We start from the raw sequence: 22,752 nt of genomic DNA on the forward strand, positions 1-22,752 counted from the left end.
CCCATAGTAAAAAATACTCAGTATAATCCCAAAACCTCCCTGGCAACGGTAATGCACTTATTTTTTAGCCACCCTGTTTACGTGAGTGACCCGGTTTAATATATTTAATATACGTATACGTCCCGGCTTCGGGTCCCGGGGGGCTCGGCAACCTTGTCACGTATCATCTATTTGAGACCAAAGAGGATGTAATAGGATAGATCGGTACTGTCAAAGTAAATTTTGTAGCCACAGTAAATTCACTGCCATCTATCGACACACGATTAAAACTAAAAATAAAAATATCAAAAAATGTATTTATACATATATGGATAAATGATTTTTTTTATTTGCATTTATTATATTAATTATTTTTATATGTTTTTGACCCATGTTCTTTCACTGATATGCGTTAAAATTGTTAAATAACAAACGAAATCGTCAACGCCATCTATCCAAAGGCCAAAGGTAGTGGCGCCATCTGATCGAGAATCAAATTTTCTTGATTTTCAAGGCACGTTTTTTCCTTAGACTGTATCCATCTATTACGGAGTTATATCTATCTTTATTTAGACTAACGCGCTAGCCACGTCATTACGCAACTGGCTTCGGCTAAGGTGGGAACGAAAGTTCCGATCGCTGTGTCTCGCTCCAACCTATGGTTGTCGCCTAAGCCGAAGCGGGTCTCGCATGGCTGGCGTGTAATGTGTTCCCTTGTCGTATAGTTAGAGAAGCACCGCGCGGTGGCGGCGCGCGCGCCGGCGGGGCGGGGACGCGGCGGCGGGGGTGGCGGCGGCAGGGCGGGGGGCGCGGGGCGGGGAAAGCACCGCTCCAAGCCGCCCAAGGACAAGATGGCGCAGCTCGCCGCCTACTTCGTCTAGGGCAGGGGTCAACAACCCAAGGCTCTTTGGAGGTACGATTGTGGCTCTACAACCGACCTAAACGATCACATTTAAGGATTTGCCACACTGGATGCGTTCTGCGGTCAGCGGTCAGGTCAAACCCGATGAACAACATTGACAGCAACCTTTGAAGTTGAAGTTTGACCTGACCGCTGCCGGCAGAACGCATCCAGTGTGGCAAATCCTTTAGAGTTCTTACACCACTGAAAACAACTGCAGCTCTTTCAGATTCTTAAAACTGGTGATTTATACTGCGGTTGGCTCTTCTCAAAAATTTGCCGACCCCAGCCGGACTGACATCATTGGCGCGACAGTATACCCGTCTTTTTCTAACTATGTTAATAAAAGAGGAACGGGTAGTCTATCTCGCCGCGAGATACTGTCGCGTCAATCATGTATTAATCTGCTAGACCAGGGCCCTATATCATAAAACTTACAATTACAGGTGACAAGATTGTAGATTGAACAAGTTTGTGTACCAGAAAACATAATAATCGACAAATTTGTATTATTCATTTTTAACAAATGTGCCATCCTCAACCAAAAGGGTACTTATTGTCGGTCGTCAATAAGGCGCTATTTCCATATAGCTCCAATTTGAAATCAACCTTATCGACAGGCGACAATGTGGTACCTTTTGGTTGAAAACGTCACAAATATGTAAATTGTAGGAATAAATCTACGATCTCGATTGTCTTATGTGGTCCGTTTAGTGGTTGAGGCAGTCTGTCGTCATAATCATAACATAAGACCACTCAGTTTACACATCTACTACAGTCGCCATCAGATATATCGGAGCTGCCGAGGTGCTCAAAAATATCTGAACACGCACTCTAACGCCTTGACAATAGAGGCGTGTTCAGATATTTGTGAGCACATTGGCCGCTCCGATATATCTGATGGCGACTGTACAATAACGAACTCGAAAACATGATCAATTTAAAAAAGTAAGTAACGTCAAACGTGTATCCAGAATTATAAAAAAAGTATTTACAAACGCACGTGACGTTTTCAATCAAAAGGTACCACATTGTCGCTTATAAGGACGAAAATTGTTTGTATCTTTATACAAAAATCTTTCAGAGCGTCCTTATGCCAAGCGACAATGGGGTACCTTTTGCTTGTAATACGCATATTTAATGATCTTGAACTTTTTTTTATAAATTAAAGTTCTCAATCATGTTACTACATACAAATGCCTAAAAAAAGACACTTTCGTCATTTTATTTAACTCTTTCTAATTCTGGATATGAATGGAGTAAATTGAATTCTTTCCAAAAGTTAAATTTATAACCGGCCTTAATAATATTTATGATAATAATTAATCAGATCTATTCTAATAAGTTTTACACTATATCATAATACCACAGCTTGTTTTACGGGTTAAAATTATTTTCGTTGTCTTGTTTCTAACCACTCTTGTCACGCTTCTATTATTGTCTTTTATCAAATAAATAAAAAAAAGTTGAGTGCTATTGCATGTCTTTCTAGCTGTAGATTATAATTCTCTTGATAAAAATTAAAAATAAATTTCACCCCAGACAAAAAGCTCCACTCCAACAAATTTTTTGAGGACAAAACAAGAACGAAAAGAATTTTGACCCATATGCAGGGGTCGAAAACCGGTATTTGCTCCATACAAAAATACCGGTATTATTACGTTCTTTTTCGCTTTTGTTTATAATTTCATTTTTAATGGGACGTTTTAATAATGCAAAATTGTTTCCTAAATACATGATTCAGTCCTACGTAATGAGCATAAAAAAAACAAAATATTGGGCTATTTCGGGGTTTTTAAAAAATACCGGTTCCGAGCCCTGCCCATATGTGCAATTGTAGATTATTTAAGTTTCGCATTTTTATTAATCTAAAATTTGATTAAGTATAAGCTCCTAATTATCGTACTAGTATTCGCCCTTTCCTTGGTCCCAATCAACCTTTCATTAAAACTAGATTTAATTAAACGGAAATTAAATTAACTGTCAAAATTTTGACACAATGACAGGAGGATAACTGTAATAATGAATTTTCTATCAAGTCTAAGTTAATTGTTATACCTTAGTACATTTTGTATTTATTTTATACTAGTTTAAGTTAAATAAATATGTTTCTAACTTACATTAGTTTCTTTTGAATCCCATCCTGTAACATTAGTGGGTGAATCAACTTTTTCTTGTCACTCGTTGCAATGGTTACGTTCTCCTGGGTCACTTTTAAAACCCCGATTTTATGGTAATTAAAATAACCAAACATGCATTTTTGTGGTACATATAAGGCCTTTCCACCTACCACTAATAAGCACGTTTGTGGATCGCAGTGGCGTAACTAGGGGGGGGGGGGGGCGGAGGGGGCAAGTGCCCGGGCGCCATCCAAGGGGGGGGCGCCAAAATGGGCAAAAGGCAGCAGCAGGGAAACTTTTGTCAGTCGTCAGGGGGCGCAAATTTGGCAGTTGCCCCGGCGCCATATCCTCTAGCTGCGCCCCTGGTGGATCGTTATACAACATTCCGTCTAACAAACTGTGCTAATATTGTCCCCTGGCTGACGAGACACAATAACAACAAGAAATAGTTGATTCACTAGTAAATAAATAAAAGTATAGTATGGATTTTCTCAAATGATGATTTTACGCCTAAGACCTAATCTGTTAAACAAAAGACATTGTTTCTTATGTGCAGTCAGCTCCCGTTTTGAGCGCGTGGCAAAACAACAATGTCGTTTAAAAAACGGCTGTATCGTGGTGGTTTTAAGGTTCAAATCTATGTAATATGACGCTCGCCTTCATTGAGGTGGTCGATCATCCTACATTACCTAAACATGTTACACGTACATAGATTTGACACTTAAAACCACCACGATACAGCCGCTTCTTAAACGACATTGTTGCTTTGCCACGCGCTCAAAATGGGAGCCCACCGCTCACATAAAAGAAACAATGGCTTTTATTTAACAGATTAGCGTCTTAGGCTGGAAAATTAATTTGATAAGATTCATACTATACCTTTACCGGTTATAAGTGCCAGTTGCACCATCCGCACTTGACAGACTGATCAATGTCACCCGGCGCGCCGCGGCGGTTTACTATGAAACATTCCATACAATAAAATTTAGCAAACTCTTTAACGATGACAAAGAGTTTGGTGCAACCGACCCTAAGTTTACCTCTTAACTCGGACTATTACGACTACTACTAGTGTATAATACTAACCATATATTTAAGCTTTATGTGTACTAACAACAATGATCTCAGTTGGTCTATGAATAAAAATTAAATTAAATTAAAATTACGAAAGTTCACTACTTTGTGATGGAAGGCGACTGACAAGTTTAATGCTTAGTAAGTAAAAATTAAATAAGGTGTCCGCTTCTTTCACAGAAAATTGTTTTATAAAATGTAATGTTTCGCAGAATTTTCATTTCATAGAAACTTTTTTTTTTCTTCAAAAACCGTTAACTTTTTAGGTACAGCTAAAACGTCATTGTGTAAAACACATTAGGTCTAACAGAAAAGTAGGTTAGGTTGGAACTGCGACTCTTTGTGAAATAATATGTTTTCTACGAAATGAAAATTCTGCGAAACATTACATTCTATGAAACGATTTTCTCCAAAACAAGGTACAACCATTAAATACGTATTTCAATAAGATCTAGTTCCAAATTAAATATTTTTCTACAAGGAAGCAATCGCGCAACTTCAACTTTCTGAAAGTGGCCCAGGTAGCAAAATGACGTCAGCGACGTACAAGTGACCTCATAATGACGTAACGGACGTCATAATGACGTCTAAATGCTACCTGGGGGGCTGTATACCTAATCTACAGTGTAGATCTAGATACACTTGCCCCATGAATGCATTTTGCCAATCAGACCGTCTGCCCTTATAAAAAAATAGTAAAATTAAATTAAATTTCACATTGTATAATTTATTCACATTTACAACAATAACAAAAACAAGAAATATATCAAAATATAACATCACTTACACCATATAAACACGTAAAAAAATATCCACTTTCAAACTATAAATATGAAAAATACAATTTATATAAGAATACATTACCTACAACAAATTTAAATTTTGAAAATCATTTTTTTAGGATTCACATCGGAACATTGACTGGATTAGGTATATCTCAGAACAGTGGCGTACTGTGAACTAATCTCGCCGTGGACGAAATCGTATCTGCGAGGCCCTTATCATCCACTGTGCCCGAAGGGGCTTCGCGCGAGGCCCTTCTTGCGGCGCGAGGCCGTGGGCGACGGCCACGCCTAGTTACGCCACTGTCTCAGAACTTATTATAATGTCATAAAAATCACCCAACACATGTCCTTCTTCTCGGTTCCTCGAGATATTTCACATAGAGATCTGTGTATAGCTCCTTTACGTTCGGCACGGGGGCCGCCTCGGCTGCTTTCTTTGCTTCTGCGCACAGTTTCTTTGCTTTCTTGTTAATTTCCTGGCGAGAAAAGGGAGAAATAAAGTTATCAGGGATTGGAGGCACTATCCACATCAGGGCTCCTGAATTTCAATATAATGTATTAAATATATAAAATTGTATAACCATTTAAAAAAATCTATATTAATAGTTTTCGGTGTAAATCGCATCTCTTGTGGCCCTGCTGGGGAGCATCTTCCAAGCATTTTTATTACTACACACAGTATAAGCACATCATCATCATCATTAACTTATGAGTTATTCTCTTGTCGGTGGAGTATCTTCCAGCTTTCCCTATCCCTTTCTCTTTGACTTTTTGATACGACACGACCCCTACTTTTTCTTTCACTTGATCTAAAAAGCTGCGTCTGGGTTTTCCTCTACCCCGCTTCCTTCCTATCCGCCCCTCCAGGATAGTTTTAAAGAAGTAGTCGTGTCGTATTAAGTGTCCAATCATTTTCCCGCGTCTATTTGCAATAGTGTTCAGAATAGCTCTTCTTTCACTCACTCTTCTTAGCACCTCCTCATTCGTTATCCTGTCTCTCCAACTAATGCCTTCCATTCGCCTCCAGCACCACATTTCAAATGCTTCCATTCTCTTTCTATCTCTTATATAGGGTCATTGTCCACGTTTCACTTCCATAAAGGGCTATACTCCAGATGTACACCTTAATCAGTAGCTTCTTGCTTCTGCATGATAAACGGGATTTCAATAATTGTTTCTTCTGGTTGAAAGCTTTTTTTGCCATAGCAATCCTTGAAACGATGTCTGGTGTGCACCTGGAGTCCCTGGTAATTAAGCTACCTAAATATTTGAAGCTTAAGTGGGACTGGGCTGGGCATGTCTGCCGCATGCACCCTGAAAGGTGGGCCAAAATGGTTACCGAGTGGGACCCACGGAACACCATAGATGGTGCTGGCCGGGGTGCAGGCAGGCCGAAAAGGAGATGGCGGGACGACTTAGACGCATTTTATCCGGATTGGCGGGACACTACAAACGACAGGGTCGAGTGGAGGAAACGAGGGGAGGCCTTTGCCCAGCAGTGGGACACTAAATTAGGCTAGTAAAAAAAAAAAAAAATATTTGAAACTTTCAACCTGCTGAATTGGGATGTTGTTGAGAACTATTGGAGGATGATTAGTTTTGCGTTTTGAAGTTGTAAGGGTCTTAGTTTTCTTTATGTTTATCTTTAAGCCTAATTCGTTAAATACTGTGTCCATTGTTAACATTAGATGTTCTAATTGAGCTGAAGTTTCTGCAAACGCCGCGATGTCGTCTGCAAATCGTATAAAATGTATTTTCTCCCCATTGAATTTTACCCCTCCCTTGTCTGTTTCAACGATTTTTCGTATAGCGTATTCTATGTATATATTAAAGGTGAAAGTGGACACCCCTGTCGTACTCCTTGTCTAATCCTTGCATTCCCAATTTCCTCTCCCACTTCCATCAACGCCTCCTCAATATAATAATAATAAGCACATATAAGAAATAAAATAATTCTATAATTATTTAGCTTACAGAGTCTCTTATTTATATCAAATTTTATATACAGTTAATAAGACAGTACGCAAAGTATGCAAAAATGAACTAAGCGCCTGCTCGATAAAGATAAAGATCATAGCATAAATTACGTTTACATATAAATGTTTGCAGTGAATTATATATATATATATGCGCTTAGTAATATTACCTACGTTAAATTGAAACTACGCATTCACGGGAACAGCCAACGCTGTCAAAGAAGCATATTAAAATGTGGTATTTTCTATAAAAAGGTACCTTATTGTCGATGGCGCTTACGCCATTATAAACGATGCTCCGATATAAATACAATGCCGCGTGACGCTGTGCGGCGTAAGCGCCATCGACAATAAGGTCCCTTGTCATAGAAAATGCCCCAAATGATCTTTACCTCAATCTCTTCATCAGTTGCGAGTTGTGTGTCCGTGAGCGTGGCCTCGAGATGGTTTAAGGGATCCCTAGACTGCCGGACCTGTTGCACCTCCTCGCGGGTACGATAACTCGTGCCCGGGTCCGACATGGAGTGACCGTAGTAGCGATAGCATTCGAATTGGAGAAGTATTGGACCGTTACCGGCGCGGGTGTAGTCGCTCGCTACCTTGGCTATCTCCTGGAAAGAAATACAGTGTGGAAAGAATGAATGGGCCATGGAGGGAAAGTGCCTTAAAACCTTAAGCAGGCGTGACTCACTCCGCGATTTCGTCGCGCCGCTACAAGTACATGCGGCCGCCCCCAATTCTGGGGTCTAGCCATAGAGGTCTAGCAATATATAGCATGGATCGGGATTAAAAGTGTGATACAACTTTTTCGTCTCGCTAATTATGAATGAATTCAATGAACAGAAATGTGGAAAGCTGATCGTCAACCTCTCCCTACCAATTGAATTTTAAGATAAAACCGGCCAAGTGCGAGTCGGACTCGCGCACGAAGGGTTCCGTATCATGACGCAAAAAATGGCATAAAAAATCACGTTTGTTGTATGGGAGCCCCACTTAAATATTTATTTTACTCTGTTTTTAGTATTTGTTGCTATAGCGGCGACATCATCTGTGAAAATTTCAACTATCTAGCTATCACGGTTCATGAGATACAGCCTGGTGACAGACAGACGGACAGCGGAGTCTTAGTAATAAAACGGGACCCGTTTTTACCCTTTGGGTACGGAACCCTGAAAAAAGAATGGTTGAGAGATGGTCATATTATACCCTAGTAGTAATAACGTCCATGCCATCCGCCTTGATCCCGGGGATGGCCCTGCTCGCCTTGTAGTACTCCAGGCTGGATGAAGACCTCTTGGCCGCGGTACCCATACCGTATAAGTTGTTCTCGCATACGAAGACAACTGGTAGTTTTAGTAGCGCCGCCATATTGAACGACTCGTATACCTGGATAACAAGCATGGTTTTTTGATAAGTTTAGCAAGAAAATAATTAAAAAAAACCGCCCAAGTGCGAGTCGGACTCGCCCACCGAGGGTTCCGTACTTCTTAGTATTTGTTGTTATGAAATACATCATCTGTGAAAATTTCAACTGTCTATATAGTTATCACGGTTCATGAGATACAGCCTGGTGACAGACAGACGGACAGCGGAGTCTTAGTAATAGGGTCCCGTTTTTACCCTTTGGGTACGGAACCCTAAAAATGATTCGCCGACATCGTGGCAGTAATGTGAAGTTTTGTGGACCCAAATTTTGATTTTATATAGCATTTCAACTAAGTATGAAATAAATAATGTGTCAAATAGCTGCTATATTAGTGTCATTAGATGGACGCCACTAACGCAATTAATGTACCATAAATGCATGCATGGATTCATTAAGAGAAAGAAACACTTTTTGGCTCTGATTTTGCTCTTTATCTTATAAGGCAGAGTATTCAGGTTCACCTGTCCTTGATTGGAGGCCCCGTCTCCGTACAGGGCGAAGGCTACGCCCCCGTCGTCGGAGTACATATGTCCAAAACCCAGTCCGATGCCGAGTGGTACCTATAGACAAGACAAACGCACCCATATTCGAAAAATATTTCATGTTTCAAAAAAAGGTTTTAGGCTGGCAAGATATTGCTGTCTTGGATCCGATAAAAAATTAATTGCTAAGGATAGGTAGGTAAGGACAAAGAGGATATAATAAGATAGAGCGGTACTGTCATAGTAAATTTTGTAACCACTGTAAATTCACTGCCATCTATCGACATACTTTAAAACTAAAAATGAAGATTTATAAAAATACGTTAAAATGTATTTAAATATGGATAAATGTTTTTTTTATTTGCATTAATTATTTTTATATGATTTTGACCCATGTTCTTTCACTGATATGCGTTAAAATTATAAATAACAAACGAAACCGTCAACGCCCTCTATACGAGAGTAGGCCAAAACTAGTAGGGCCATCTGATCAAGAATCAAATTTTTTCGAGGCACGTTTTTTCCTTAGACTGTATCCATCTATTACGGAGTTATATCTATCTTTGGTAAGGATAAGTAGACAAAATTTGGTAAATCATTTATTTAGCCCAGATTTTGGGAAAGAATACCACGACGAGTCGACCTAAACAGAATTTTGATGACGAAACTACGTAATGTCAAATCTGCGTACCTACCAAATTTTGAGTATTTAATTACTAGGGGCGAAATGTAAAGGAGATTTTTGGTAGGTACGTGGTCTCACATATAACCATCGTCCTCATATTACCTGTCCGCCTACAATTCCCTGGCCGCCATAAAAATACGGCGGCACGTAAATATGCATAGAACCTCCCTTGCCAGCCGATACACCGTCAGCTTTGCCTGCAAGCTCCGACATCACTGTATACGGCCCGTTCTTCTTCTGTCTGTTTTGAAACATCATGGCGAATGCTGTAGCAAAGTTAAGAATTTAAAATAAAATGTGTAAAAAACAACTAAAACTAGCCGTTATTTTACTGCATTCAATTATGTCCTAAGCATTACTTTACTGTCGCAACCCTCTAGGGATGCCAGACTACCCCACTATCACAGAATAAATAATAGTACTACCGTACAGAAGGGAAACTTCCTACAAAACCGAAGTTTGACAGCGGTTCAGGGTTGAACCATGATGTCCCTTTCTAATTGTATTATTTTTAATATAATAATAATTCTGTTCTTTTTTTTTTAATTAATGATTGTAATATTTAGGTACTTATATTTTGTATGGCTTGTCAAAAGTGCTTATTAATTTATTATTAAGCCTACTTGAATAAATGATTTTTGAGGTTGAAGTAATATAATAATATAACAATCCCTTTAGGCAAATTAGGGTTGTCAAAATTGAGGTCATTATCTTATCTGTGGTCGTGCACGCAAAGGGACGTCAAGTTGTGCCAACCCTAATAATTGCTCGGTGTTGAGCCGAATGGAGCCGAGTTTGCCCGAAGCGAGGAGTTTCGCACCCTTGCCACTATCTTAAGAAACGATTGTACCTACCGCACCGTGTGCGACATGTACCCTATAGCCCGACTCCTTCGCGGCTCTTTGGAAGTAGAATTGCAGCTCTTCATCAATCTCTTATACCAAGTCAGAAAACGTTTGCGGCTCTTTCAGATTCCTAAAACGGGTGATTTCTACTGCATTTGGCTCTTCTTCTAAAGTTTGACCCCTGACCTAGCAATATTGACACGGAAATTCGTAGAAAAATTCGTCTATCGGCTTTTTATATCGTTGAAAAACTTAACACCACTTACCATGGCATCTATAAGAAGTGATCAGATTATCCACCGGCTTCATATTCGCGACTATGCCAGCGCCCACCGCCTCCGTGCCAGCGTAGAGATGGCAGAACCCAAACACCTTCTTCTCTTTATACAAACTCGCGATCTCAGTCTCCATGCGCCGTATGAGGACCATGTTCTCGTATAATTCTAGAGCTTCTGCCTTTGTGATTTTTACTTCGGTAGGTATTATGCTTGCGTCGAAACAATGAACTTCTGGGGGCTGAACAAGGGTTTATATGTGACGTTTTCAATCAAAAGGTACCACTTTGTCGCTTACCATAATGACGTTTTGGTATCTTTATACGAATAACCTGTCAGAGCATCCTTATGGCGAACGACAATGTGGTACAGCGTGCTTCAAAACGACACACGTTTGTAGAATTACTACTTACGCTCTACGAATAATAGCGATCAATATTCAGTGCCTAAGCAAAACTATCAGAAACGCACTTGGAGCTAGTTATACCTACTATGTAATACATATAAACCTTCCTCTTGAATCACTCTATCTATTAAAAAAAAACCGCATCAAAATCCGTCACGTAGCTTCAAAGTTCTAAGCATACATAGGGACAGACAGACAGCAGGAAGCGAGTTTTTCATTTATACTATTACGCGTTCCTCCAGTTCAGCGCCATCTATTGATGGGTAGTTTGGTTATTTTGTCTAAACGCCAAACAAAATGGATGGAACTGAGATCTGCTGCGTTAGTGACGATATCTGGCAATAGCAAGAATATTGGAAGAACGCGATTTTGTATTAGACATCGTCAGTCTTATTTATTTATTCATGAATGATACCATAGAGTAACTTATACTAGAGCGGTACTGGCATAGTAAATTTTGTGACCCCAGTAAATTCACTGCCATCTGTCGACACACTTTAAAACTAAAAATGAAGATTTATAAAAATACGATAGAATGTATTTAAATATAGATAAATTATTCTTTTTATTTGCATTAATTATTTTTATGATTTTGACCCATGTTCTTTCACTGATATGCGTTAAAATTGTTAAATAACAAACGAAACCGTCAACGCCATCTATACGACTGTAGGCCAAAACTAGTACCCGCGCGCCCTCTGAACGAGAATCAAATTTTCTTGATTTTCGAGGCACGTTTTTTCCTTAAACTGTATCTATCTATTACGGAGTTATATCTATCTTTGATGATACCTATATCTGTTTCTGGAGAAACTAAAAATGTGAAGTCAAAGAATATGAAACTTTACATACTGAAATTGGTACCGTGGCTTCAGCAGCATATTGTCGGATCGGTTTCTGTAACAAATAGTTAATATAATATGCATGGACTTAGGCTAGTTTAATCTAATTTGTATGCCAGTTTGTAGGCACAATGTGGAGATCCTATGTAATTACATATTGTAAATAGTTTTAAGACCTCTGTAACCCATATTGACAAATAAATGATCAATCAATCAAACAAATCAATTTTTAGTAAAATGAAAAATTCTATATTGAGTAAACAATAGCACATATGGTTCGTATTGTACCTACTCAAATGATACATTGGTCCTATCAAACTATATAAAAAAGATACAATATGTATTAAAGAAGATACATTTTTACCAACCTGTATCTCATAGCCACTTAACAAACGCGTATTAAAATACGCACCTATATTACTTAGAAAATTTTCTTTCTGTAAAAAAATAAACAAAAGAAATAAATACCTATATTATTCTTCTATAATTCCCAGGCCTCAATACACAACCGGCTGAGCGGCGACACGATGTTTGGGTCGTCAATGGCTTTTCGATCATTGATGGCTTTACGGGGAACGGTTTGATGGCCTGGGTTAGATATACGGATATCAGCTCCATGAAGCGCTGGACACGAGGCGACCGCGTTGGAAACGCTTTCTAGTCGTAAAAAAGAATAAAATAAACGCGATCGTCTTTTCAAGATTCACTTATGTCATCACCTCCGATTGTAAGGTATTTCGAAAATCGACTCTAATGTGATGGTATTAGGAGTGATTTTCGGACATTCAAAAGTGATTCGAAATTACCTACCTACCCGAAAACACCTCATATTTCATTTATTAATAACTAAGCTTATATAGGTATAGTAGGTGAAAAATAAAGTGCGCCGATGAATGTTATTTGAATCTAATGGTTTTTTTTATGATAGGGCAATAAAACATACTTGGTCTAAACAATCTTCATCCCACTTATCTACTTTTCTAAATTTTAATTTCTATTTTTTTTAGTATTCCAACTTTTCAATTCGAAGTCTATTGTCTTCGTTTACCGCGATAGTTACTCATGAAATAAAACTATGAAAACGGATTATACTCACCAAAACATATTTTACAAAATCTTTGAACTTGTTATGAAACTGTTTGCTGCATCTACCTAACATTTTATCTGAAATTTATATTTAAATTATTTTGCATTAAACTATAAATAAACTGTTTGAAATATTATGAAAGTGTCAATTTAATGTCATTCATTATTGTCAATGAAAAAAAAACATAAAACACAACAAGGTCCCTTGCGCGGCATCAGAACCTCATTGTGACAATTGTATTGCAGCGAAACCAAAGAATTCAAAGAATATAATACTCACTAGGAGCGAAACCGAATTATTAAACCGGTTTATGTATATAAAACCGGTTAAAAGTCTTTGCAAAAGGATAAATTACACCTAATTGAGTGCAAACAAATGATTGCGTATAGAGTTGGAAAACGCTAAGTTTTCATGCCAAATGCTACGTCAACTATGGGCTCCCAGGATATGTGTAGGTACACTCTTTAATAGAGAAAAATACTCTTATTGCGATTCCTATAAGAGGAAAGAGAAAATAGTGCCATGTTTTGTCTTTATCACCGACCGGGCATTTTTTCATGGTCGGGTTATTGCATCATAGCAAGGAGCCGATGGCGAAATACCGAAATTTGTGAGAGTGAAAGAGAAAAGGGATTATGCTGCCATACATGAAACTGTTAATACATGAATATGTCTTTCTCTTACCCCTGGTCGCTCGGTTTCATGTCTATAACTACTTGTATATACCATGTCTATGTAGGTACCTACGCATTGTCACTGTCAAGTCAGTGCAATTTAAGCGTGGTCCCTGGTTAGCATATTGTACGAGTACAGTCGAGTTCATAAATATGTGTACATTTCTTCACCTTAATCCATTGCAATAAAGTGAAAAAATGTATACATATTTATGAACTCAACTGTACTAATAATAAAATGACAAAGTTATTTATAGTTTTTTTATTAATAATTTAATTACCCTTACAGACATATCAACACGTGCAACATAATAAATAATCATGTGCCTTTCCTTGATAATTGATGATACGTTTTGGCAGTTCTTACGGTGGATACAATCATAAAAATGCTATTGTCCTATTCACCATAACGTAGGAAACAATAAAATAACGTAGGCTATGTTTAATAATTCGTTGATTATTTAACTATTTCTAAGTACGGTAACCCAGAGTTATGTCTAAAATGTAGCACTAGATCTTCAATCCCAACTAAATATACATATGGTTTTATACATATATACAATAACAAAGATTTACGAAACTTTATTCGGTATTCATCACTTACTCATCACATTTGCTATAAAATTCTTCTACAAATAATGCTTTGTACAATAAAGTGCCATCAAAAAGTATCTGCGTAGGTAAAAAGCCGATATTTATTTACGATTTTATTTGATATATGTGGCATTTTCTATGAAAAGGGACCTTATTGTCGATGGCGCTTACGCCGCATAGCGTCGCGCGGCATTGTATTTATATTGGAGCATCGTTTATAATGCCATAAGCGCCATCGACAATAAGGTCCCTTTTTATAGAAAATACCACATATGTTTACCATTAAATTATTTAAACGTGGACTAAACTTCGCAGTAAACATAAAAGTAAATATAAATTATTTAAAAAATTAATAAAAATAGTAGAAATTCAGTTGAAAAATGGTTTTCGTATATGAAAATTCGATGAACATACTTTTCATTATGCTTAAGATTTGAATTCGTCGTAATCTAACTCGGCTTTGTACGGAGGCGATATTTCTAGTGACAATGACTTGCTAAACGTCGGTTGCTTCAAAATTTTACCGGTTCAAAACCGGTTAACCTTAAAATGTTGAATGAAAAATAGAAATTAAAAACAACAGTTAGATAAAACTCTACTAACCGGTTAATATTAAACCATTTTAAAGGACGGCAACTTTGAAGCAATCCACCTTTAGTGAGTCTTTGCCATTTTAAATGGTCAGTTGGGGCATGTGCCATGGAGTATAGCCTGTATGGCGTAGGTCAGAGGCCCTTCCTCCGCACTTTTTATGTTCGTTTTTTTAGCATCAGAAAGCAGGTACGCGATCTTTACGTGTCTTCTTTATTAAAAGTCACTTTTGAAAAATATTTAACAATTATAAACCATATACGATATTTTACATTATTTTGCTTTTATAAGCAATTTAACCATTTGACCACAGAATAAATAATACAGAAGGTTCACTCTTTCACAAAATGCGTCTATTACGACAGATATGACCGCAAGCGCGAGCAGGCGTCCGTTCCGTAGCGGTGCGCGGCAACTACTATGGCTAGACACCAAAATTGGTGTGGACCGCGTGTCCTTGTAGCGACGCGACGAAATCGCGGAGTGAGCCACGCCTGATTTGACATTACTTTCTAGTCGTTCGATTTCGAACCGTCATTCTTATAGCAGAGATTCGTTTTTGTATTAAGTATGATGGCAAGTATGTTGCCGCTACGGACTAAATTTTTTTAAAGCCTTTTTACTAATTTTCAAAAAAAGATTGTTTACCTTTTTTCTAATGCTAAAAAGACGAACTTGTAGTCACTGGGCCCAACTGATTACGTATTTGAAGGTTTAATTGCGCATCCTAGGCATGACCTCGACGTGCCTGAGCGGCGCGTCGGGGTGCAGCCCCCTGATGTAGGGCTCCGCGTTGTTGCAGTAGATGTCTCCGGACAACTCCTCGACGCCGATTTCGGGCTCCGACTTGGCCTGCTTCGTCGCTTCGTCCACTTCTGTCCGGACTTTGGCGTCGATTTCCTAAAACATTATGATATACAGTTAGATAATTAGCATTTTAAACCGTCTCAGACTGGGTATAAGTTATATTAGACCGGGTGTTTCATTTGTTGATGAAAAATATAATAACTGGTTTGATATTGTAAATATACACCAAGTTTAAAATCTAATATACTCAATATAAATCACTATACACGCAAAAATGCGCTTATCCGTAAAAAAACAAATATTACGGACAGCAGGGCAAAAGTGGTTCGATACAGCCACAGACAGAGACACATGGAACACTTTCGGGGAGAATTTTATCCAGAAGGGGTCCACACACGTATGATTTAATTTTTATTTCCTAATATTTTAAAGGGGTGCAGGCAGGCCGAAAAGGAGATGGCGGGACGACTTGGACGCATTTTATCCGGATTGGCGGGACACTACAAACGACAGGGTCGAGTGGAGGAAACGAGGGGAGGCCTTTGCCCAGCAGTGGGACACTAAAGTAGGCTATTAAAAAAATATATATTTTAAATGTATATTTTGTTTCTTACTACCTGTATATTTTTGTGTGGAATATATTATATTATATATATTACAGGCAGAATAGTGACAAAATTTAATCCACACATGTATAATTTAATTTTTATTTCCTAATATTTTAAATGTATATTTTGTTTCTTACTACCTGTATATTCTTGTGTGGAATATATTATATTATATATATTACAGGCAAAATGGTGTCAAAATTTAATCAAAATACATTTTAGCTCAAAATTGTTACTGCTTATAAAACCTTTATAAGGGTATCAGAAATTATGCAAAATTAAACAAAAAACCATATCACTTCGCTATGTACGTACAGTCAGCAAAACTATTAGATATACACATTTGTATGAAGGGGTGCTCAGTTAATAGTTTTGCTGACTGTACATAGCGATGTCCTAATTTGAAGACCACCTCAGCAGGATAAAAACATACCTTAAGCTGATCGGGGGTCGCAAGTTGGTTGTTGATAATCTTTTCTTTAAACGACGTGATGGGGTCGCGGGTTTGACGGACCTCTTGGACCTCGTCGCGGGTGCGGTACGACGTGCCCGGGTCCGACATGGAGTGACCGGAGTAGCGGTATGTCTCCATTTCCATTACTAGCGGGCCTGGACAAAAAATATTATCAAGTTTGACATATCTATAATAATTCAATGTTTTTAAGAATAATAATAACTGTGTGGGAACACACTACACAAATGAAGATATACATCGATTGACACCGTGTGCTGAGGCTGAGAAACAGTGCGATTGACATACTCCGCGGTTAAGCAGAGAAACATGAAATTGCTCTGATAAGAGCAGTTTAGATTGCCCTGAGAAGGACAGTTTGAATATCCGCAACCAGGAGCCTGCAGCATCTTCATCGGACTCGTCGTGTCTTGTTTCCAAGCAGCGAGCGCGAAGCGGCGCAGCGAGGCACGGCGGACCGACGACGCGATGTTGACTCCACAGCGGCCGGCGAGCGAAAGGACTCGCGAGGGCGGGCCACTCAGTTTTATAGGCGCGCCGCGCGCGCCTGCGGCACGTACCAGCGTACCTCCCCCGCGCGCCCCGCGCGGGGTTATCTCTTGTCTCACTCTTCTATGTAAATACGTCTCTTTCATTCTTTCCACCATTTTTGTATATAAACCGTGCATTTTGTAAATAAATTCATTCAATTCTTGTACACAGACAAGTGGTTACTTCTGCTACAAACCTTCTGGACCTACATAGCCAGCACCTTCGCTATAACTGCATCAATAAATTGCTCTTATATTTAGATTAAGGTAATATTTGTAAAACTTGACAATTTAAAAGTGCTTGTTGCTATTTGAATAAAGAATATTTTGACTTTTTGACTTAATTTAATTTTAGTTGATAGTAGTTTGTAACAAGGCTTGGAACCGGTTTTTTCCTCATACCAAAAACACCGGTATTATTACGTTATTTTTCGTTCTTTAGTTTATTATTTCCTTTTTAATGGGACAATCTGATAATACGAAGTTGTCACCTAAATACATGATCCTACGTAAAGAGCATAAAATAATAAAAAATATTTGGCTATTTCGGGTTTTTCATAAAAACCGGTTTCGAGCCCTGGTTTGTAACAGTACGAGTAATATTAAGACGCGTAAACAGTGCGAAATATTTTAACTGCAAATTAACAACGGACATAAATGTCGCACTTTCTGGCGGCGGCAGGTTTTGTCATAGTTTAAACAAGGCAAAGTATGTTATCTTCATACAAACGCACCGCGCGCGACTTGTATGTGTGCGTGACCTGTTTATACTATGCTAGGGGCCTTAAATGCCTGAAAATAAATGATGTTACGTTTGATTTTTTTGTGTGTTGTGTTTTTTATATCAATCAGTTGCCTGGCTTACCCGTGGCGCAATCGTTGATCGCATACCGCGTGGCCTCCCTAGTGGCCAGTACGTCCATGCCATCAACCCAGATTGTGGGCACGTTGTCTTATGTGCTCTATGTTGTAAATCGATAGAGCTTATTAGGGCGACTTAGGACAACAACTTGTGATTTTATCTTACCTTTCCCACGGGTGCAGTAGTCGATAGCATATCGCGTAGCCTCCCTAGTGGCCAGTACGTCCATGCCATCGACCCAGATTCCGGGAACGTAGTCGCCGCGCGAGTAGTACTCCGTGCTCGCCGAGGACCTGTCCACGCTTGTGCCCATGCCTGGGAAACAAAAAAAAAACCTAATACATAGAAATATGTTACGCAGATGTTACAAAAAATCCTGTTGTTACATCTGCTGCATTCAAATTGAAGTAACCGCTTACAGTACGACTTATACTTAACCGGTTTCTTACTTATAAAAACGGACACGTTTTGGCTCATTTAACCGGTTAAAGAAGTACGAATATCATTGCATATAGCAATGATTGAATAGCATATAGCATTAATAGCCGGCAATTCGCTTTGCCGGTTATATGAAAGTAAACGGCAAAGCGAATTGATTGTAATAGAGAGGTAGTCTAAGAAAAAAACGTACCCCTTAATTTGACATCCAAAACAGATGGCGCTGTACTGTGCTATATGTTTTGCGGTCACTGAATTGTCAAACGTCAACTTTTGACAATCAGAGTTACAGCAAAATCATGGAGACTGTATAAAGGAGCCAAATCTCTATGTATGAAAAGTGTCCATCAAAAAACAGTAATTAGGCGGCGCCACCATATACCGAAATACTACCAAAAACAACCTACGTAATTTGGTCGGGTTATTTGTTGCCTTATATGGTTCATGTTATACTCATGTCCCAGAGCCTAACTAGCGCCACCGAAGAGATTAGGAACTATTATTTAAAGCTTAACGCGGTCACTTTTACAGCAATTCTGCCATAAGAGATTGCGATCCTTTCTATACCATCCATACAGCAAAATGTATGGATCTGTACAGCGCCATCTCGTTTACCTGTCAAATTCGAAGCACGAAATTGTCTTAGATTTTACGCATCTTTGGTAACCGGTTATGATGACATCCTAAAGTTACCAATTTATCGGGTACAATCTATGTTGTAAGTTGTAAGCCGAAAATTGTATATATTTTTTTGTATTTTTTTCCAATGCAGAATTTTTCGTGTTAAGTAGTGGCAACTTAACAGGTTTCTTACCGTAACCGTTGTTCTCGCAGACGAACACGCAGGGCAGGTCCCACAGCTTGGCGATGTTGTACACCTCGAACAACTGGCCCTGGTTGGCGGCACCGTCGCCATAAAGGGCGAAACAGACGCCGCCGTCGCCTTTGTATTTGTGTGCGAACGCCACGCCCGCGCCTAGGGGGCCCTGGATAAATAGAAATAATTAAATTTAATGTCAACTGTGCCAATCGTCGAGTTTCGGCAAAACACTGACCAGGCTGTCAAAGAGAAAGCAGAGGACCGCGAAACATGGAAATTGCTCCACCGACAAGAGACTTACTCTTAAGTATATGAAGATGATTAAATCATATTTACAATCGGGTCTAACGCGAATTTATTTTGTTACTTTTATTTACCGACGTTTCGACACAGGTTTCACTGGTCGTGGTCGCGGCTAACTGACGTCCCAGCAAAATGTCAAAACAGAGATTTGTGTGAAACGTCGTTAAATAAAGGTAACAAAATAAATTCGCGTTAGAACCGATTATAAATGTGATCTGGGGGCACGGCAGTGCCCCCGCCAAGTCGATCAAAACAAAGAAGCACGGCCGTACCATCCTTTTCTCGAAGCCACTCAGGCTATTTTCAACATACTGTAATTTTGTGATAGCTAGAGCCCTGATTTTTCAGTGACGTATAGAGCATAACATGATTTAGATATATTCTCAATATAACTAGTTTAAGAATTATAGCATGTCAAAATTCCTTAGTTTTGTCATTAACACATTCTCAATTCAATAAAATAGGTTTTCATGGGTGAACAAAGTACCTTGGGGGGCTAAATTAACCCGAACTTACGGTAACGATTTATTGCAGTCAACAAAAACATTTGCAACAAACAATGTTTTTTTTGTAACAATACATTAACAAATATTTTAAAGTCTTAGACAAAATATACATTATTATACTGACCTGAGCTCCCACGATTCCGTTTCCACCATAGAAGTTTCTTCCGTACAGATGCATAGAACCACCCTTGCCGCGTGAGCAGCCCGTGCGGCGGCCCGTCAGCTCGGACAGCACGCCCAGCACACTGACGCCCAGCAGGTGCGTCCAGCCGTGGCAGCGGTACGCCGTGATCACCGAGTCCACGTCACGCATGGCTTGATGCATGCCCACCGCTACTGCTTCTTGGCCTGAGGGTTCAAAACATGTTTTTGTTGCATTAATTTGTTTTGTTCCAATTTAAAACAAAACCAACTCTATTTCATACATTATAGGTTCAAATTTCACTGACAAATTTTGGATTTTTTTCGTGTACGCCAGCCATAGCTTAGGAGGTTAATTTATCTTTACCCACCTGAGTACAAATGGCAGAAGCCACGGATGATCTTCTCTTTATACAGGTTTCCGGCGGCAGTCTCAATCCTCCGTAGCGTGGCAAGGTGCTTGTAAATCTTGAGGGCATCTTCTGATGTGAGGGTGGCTGATTGAGCTGGGCCCTTGTCCAATTTGTGGAGTTTGTAGGGCTGGAGATTACAAAATAAATAAAATTAACTGCACAGTTAACACATTCACTGTCCGCATACAAAATGATATGACAAAGTCGTCCAAGTGTGCTTTCACTTTCAAGTTGTGAACCCATAGTGGTAGCACGGACTCCTGAAAAAAGGTACGGAACGGGTTAAGAATATTGTGTTCATTCATTTTCATAGGGAACACACGCATTGCCTTTTTGGCCACAAAATTTATCTACCATCTTGTAGCCTCAATCAGAATTAATAGCTTTACATTTCTAAGGGTCCCGTTTTTACCCTTTGGGTATGGGGTACGGAACCCTAAAAAAGGAAACATTGTTTTAACAACAAAGTAGACACAATGTGGAACTCAAGATAGTATAGCATTCACAATGTCATATATCTAGTGCATCAGACATTAGACATGTGATACGGAAAGATAACGACAAGTTCAAAATAAATAAGTTTGAAGGTTAGGTTACATAAGAAATGTATAATTATAGTGAAAGTAACTTTAACTTCAGCTGCAACTTACTTCAAAAATACTAACTTTGACCTTGACACAATACAATAGGTTCATCTGATTTGTATCAATACATCAATAACTGTTTTTTAAGCTTACCTTAATCTCAAACGTAGCTTCACTTTTAGTGCTGTATTTTGCTTTCGTAGTAGTTACAACCGGGGTGGCCGCTTTCTACAAAATAACATCATAATGAGATCATCAATATTAACTTTTACCGAGTATTCGCTGATCATGTTAGCAGAAAAGAAAGCCAAAAATTCGTAACGAAAAAAGTACTTACTGTGATTGTGTTTCCGGACAAAAGTTTAGCGGCAGAGGGAATTAGCTTACTCATTTTGGTCACTAAATTTTTGATAAAGCCCAGTATAAATCAGTGATCCACAATTAGGACCACTTTTATTCAATTTAATTGATATTACTTCTTAAAACACAGGCCGACCCCCGACGTATTTGATCGTGAAGAGTTGACAGATCAGATGTCATTCAGGACAAAAAGGTCACACATTTGTGACACGTTTATCACCGCTATTTTTTATGTGTTTTTAATAAAATAATAATTGAATCTAAATGCACAGTTTTTCAAGAACAAGGTAAATTAATTTATGTATGATTATTTGTTTTCTGATATATCGAAATAATTAAATATATGAATGAATAATTAAATTCTATCAGTTTTAAATAAACCTTGAATATGTTTGTGTCATATCTTATGTCAAGCGAAATTCACTATTCACTGTCACACTGACACATCGTCGGCCTAAATCGCATACCTCGTAACTCCATTTTTTTTGAAAATCATGTTTTGACACTTTTAGATAGTACTATTCTGAACGCATCTAACGGCAAAACTCTTAAATACCAAAAATAAACCGTTTACGTTTAAAAAGCAAAATAGAAAACCTCGCAACTCCCGACCGTCATTTTTGTCAAAAAAATACCTCGTATCTCCCCCGCCGCCACTCCCGTCAGTACAGTTTGCGATGGTGTTGCGACTGCTCGTCAGTTTTGTGTAAATATTTAGGAAGAAAACGGGTGCTGAATAACAGGTATGTGTAATAAGGTTGTACGATTTTACTGATTGTTTATTCTTGATAGATATTTATCATATTTAAACACATTAGACTATTAAAAATGTTGTTTGGTTGCGTGCCATGGACATACGAGGTTTGCTTCGCGTGGATCTTTACTTATGAAGATTAGTTACGTGGTTTTCTGCTGGTAACTAGTTTCAAGAGCTTGCCTCTGGAGGCACCTTGTGGACACAAAAAAATCGCTTTTCAAGCCACGAAATCCGCTCATCGTGATGAGAACCGCTTATCTTAAACCAGAAGCTTTGCCGCATAAAATGTGTGTGGATCAATTCTAGAATTCTCATTTCGGGATCTGACTAAGATGCGTGCGAAGCGTAGATTTGATTTCAGAGAGAATCCCCTACCGGGAGGGTACAACAGCCCATCAGTTGTTGTGGT

At 38.7% G+C, this 22,752-nt stretch overlaps 3 protein-coding genes across 4 annotated transcripts in view; 1 reads left to right on the forward strand and 2 right to left on the reverse strand.

Moving 5' to 3' along the window:
• Nucleotides 1-1,787, forward strand: part of LOC134747251 (DNA topoisomerase 3-beta-1) — a 29,137-nt gene extending 27,350 nt beyond the window's left edge. The window contains exon 15 of the mRNA XM_063681860.1: nt 705-1,787. Coding sequence (XP_063537930.1) covers nt 705-860 — 156 coding nt within the window. The 3' untranslated portion in view covers nt 861-1,787. The remainder of the gene's footprint in view (nt 1-704) is intronic.
• A 3,387-nt stretch (nt 1,788-5,174) lies between these two features.
• On the reverse strand, nt 5,175-13,031 carry LOC134747267 (uncharacterized). Of its 2 annotated transcripts, XM_063681882.1 has the most exons (9): nt 12,893-13,017; nt 12,165-12,233; nt 11,807-11,851; nt 10,540-10,789; nt 9,531-9,694; nt 8,723-8,821; nt 8,042-8,221; nt 7,228-7,446; nt 5,175-5,335 (listed from the first exon to the last, which is right to left on the reverse strand). In XM_063681882.1, exons 1-9 carry the CDS (start codon nt 12,953-12,955, stop codon nt 5,192-5,194), a joined length of 1,233 nt encoding a protein of 410 aa, XP_063537952.1. In that variant the 5' UTR covers nt 12,956-13,017; the 3' UTR covers nt 5,175-5,191. The 2 variants fall into 2 exon arrangements, with proteins under 2 accessions (XP_063537952.1, XP_063537953.1); XM_063681883.1 differs by lacking the exon at nt 12,165-12,233 and having other exon boundaries at nt 12,893-13,031.
• Nucleotides 13,032-13,810: 779 nt separating this feature from the next.
• LOC134747268 (probable pyruvate dehydrogenase E1 component subunit alpha, mitochondrial) lies at nt 13,811-21,768 on the reverse strand. The gene is made up of 8 exons (XM_063681884.1): nt 21,564-21,768; nt 21,380-21,454; nt 20,601-20,769; nt 20,213-20,436; nt 19,274-19,445; nt 18,187-18,336; nt 16,591-16,766; nt 13,811-15,642 (listed from the first exon to the last, which is right to left on the reverse strand). The coding sequence occupies exons 1-8, from the start codon at nt 21,615-21,617 to the stop codon at nt 15,457-15,459; spliced, it is 1,206 nt and encodes a 401-aa protein (XP_063537954.1). The 5' UTR covers nt 21,618-21,768; the 3' UTR covers nt 13,811-15,456.
• Nucleotides 21,769-22,752: the final 984 nt, after the last annotated feature.

This window comes from Cydia strobilella, chromosome 14 (assembly GCF_947568885.1).
Source record: "Cydia strobilella chromosome 14, ilCydStro3.1, whole genome shotgun sequence".
Classification (NCBI taxonomy): Eukaryota; Metazoa; Arthropoda; class Insecta; order Lepidoptera; family Tortricidae; genus Cydia; species Cydia strobilella.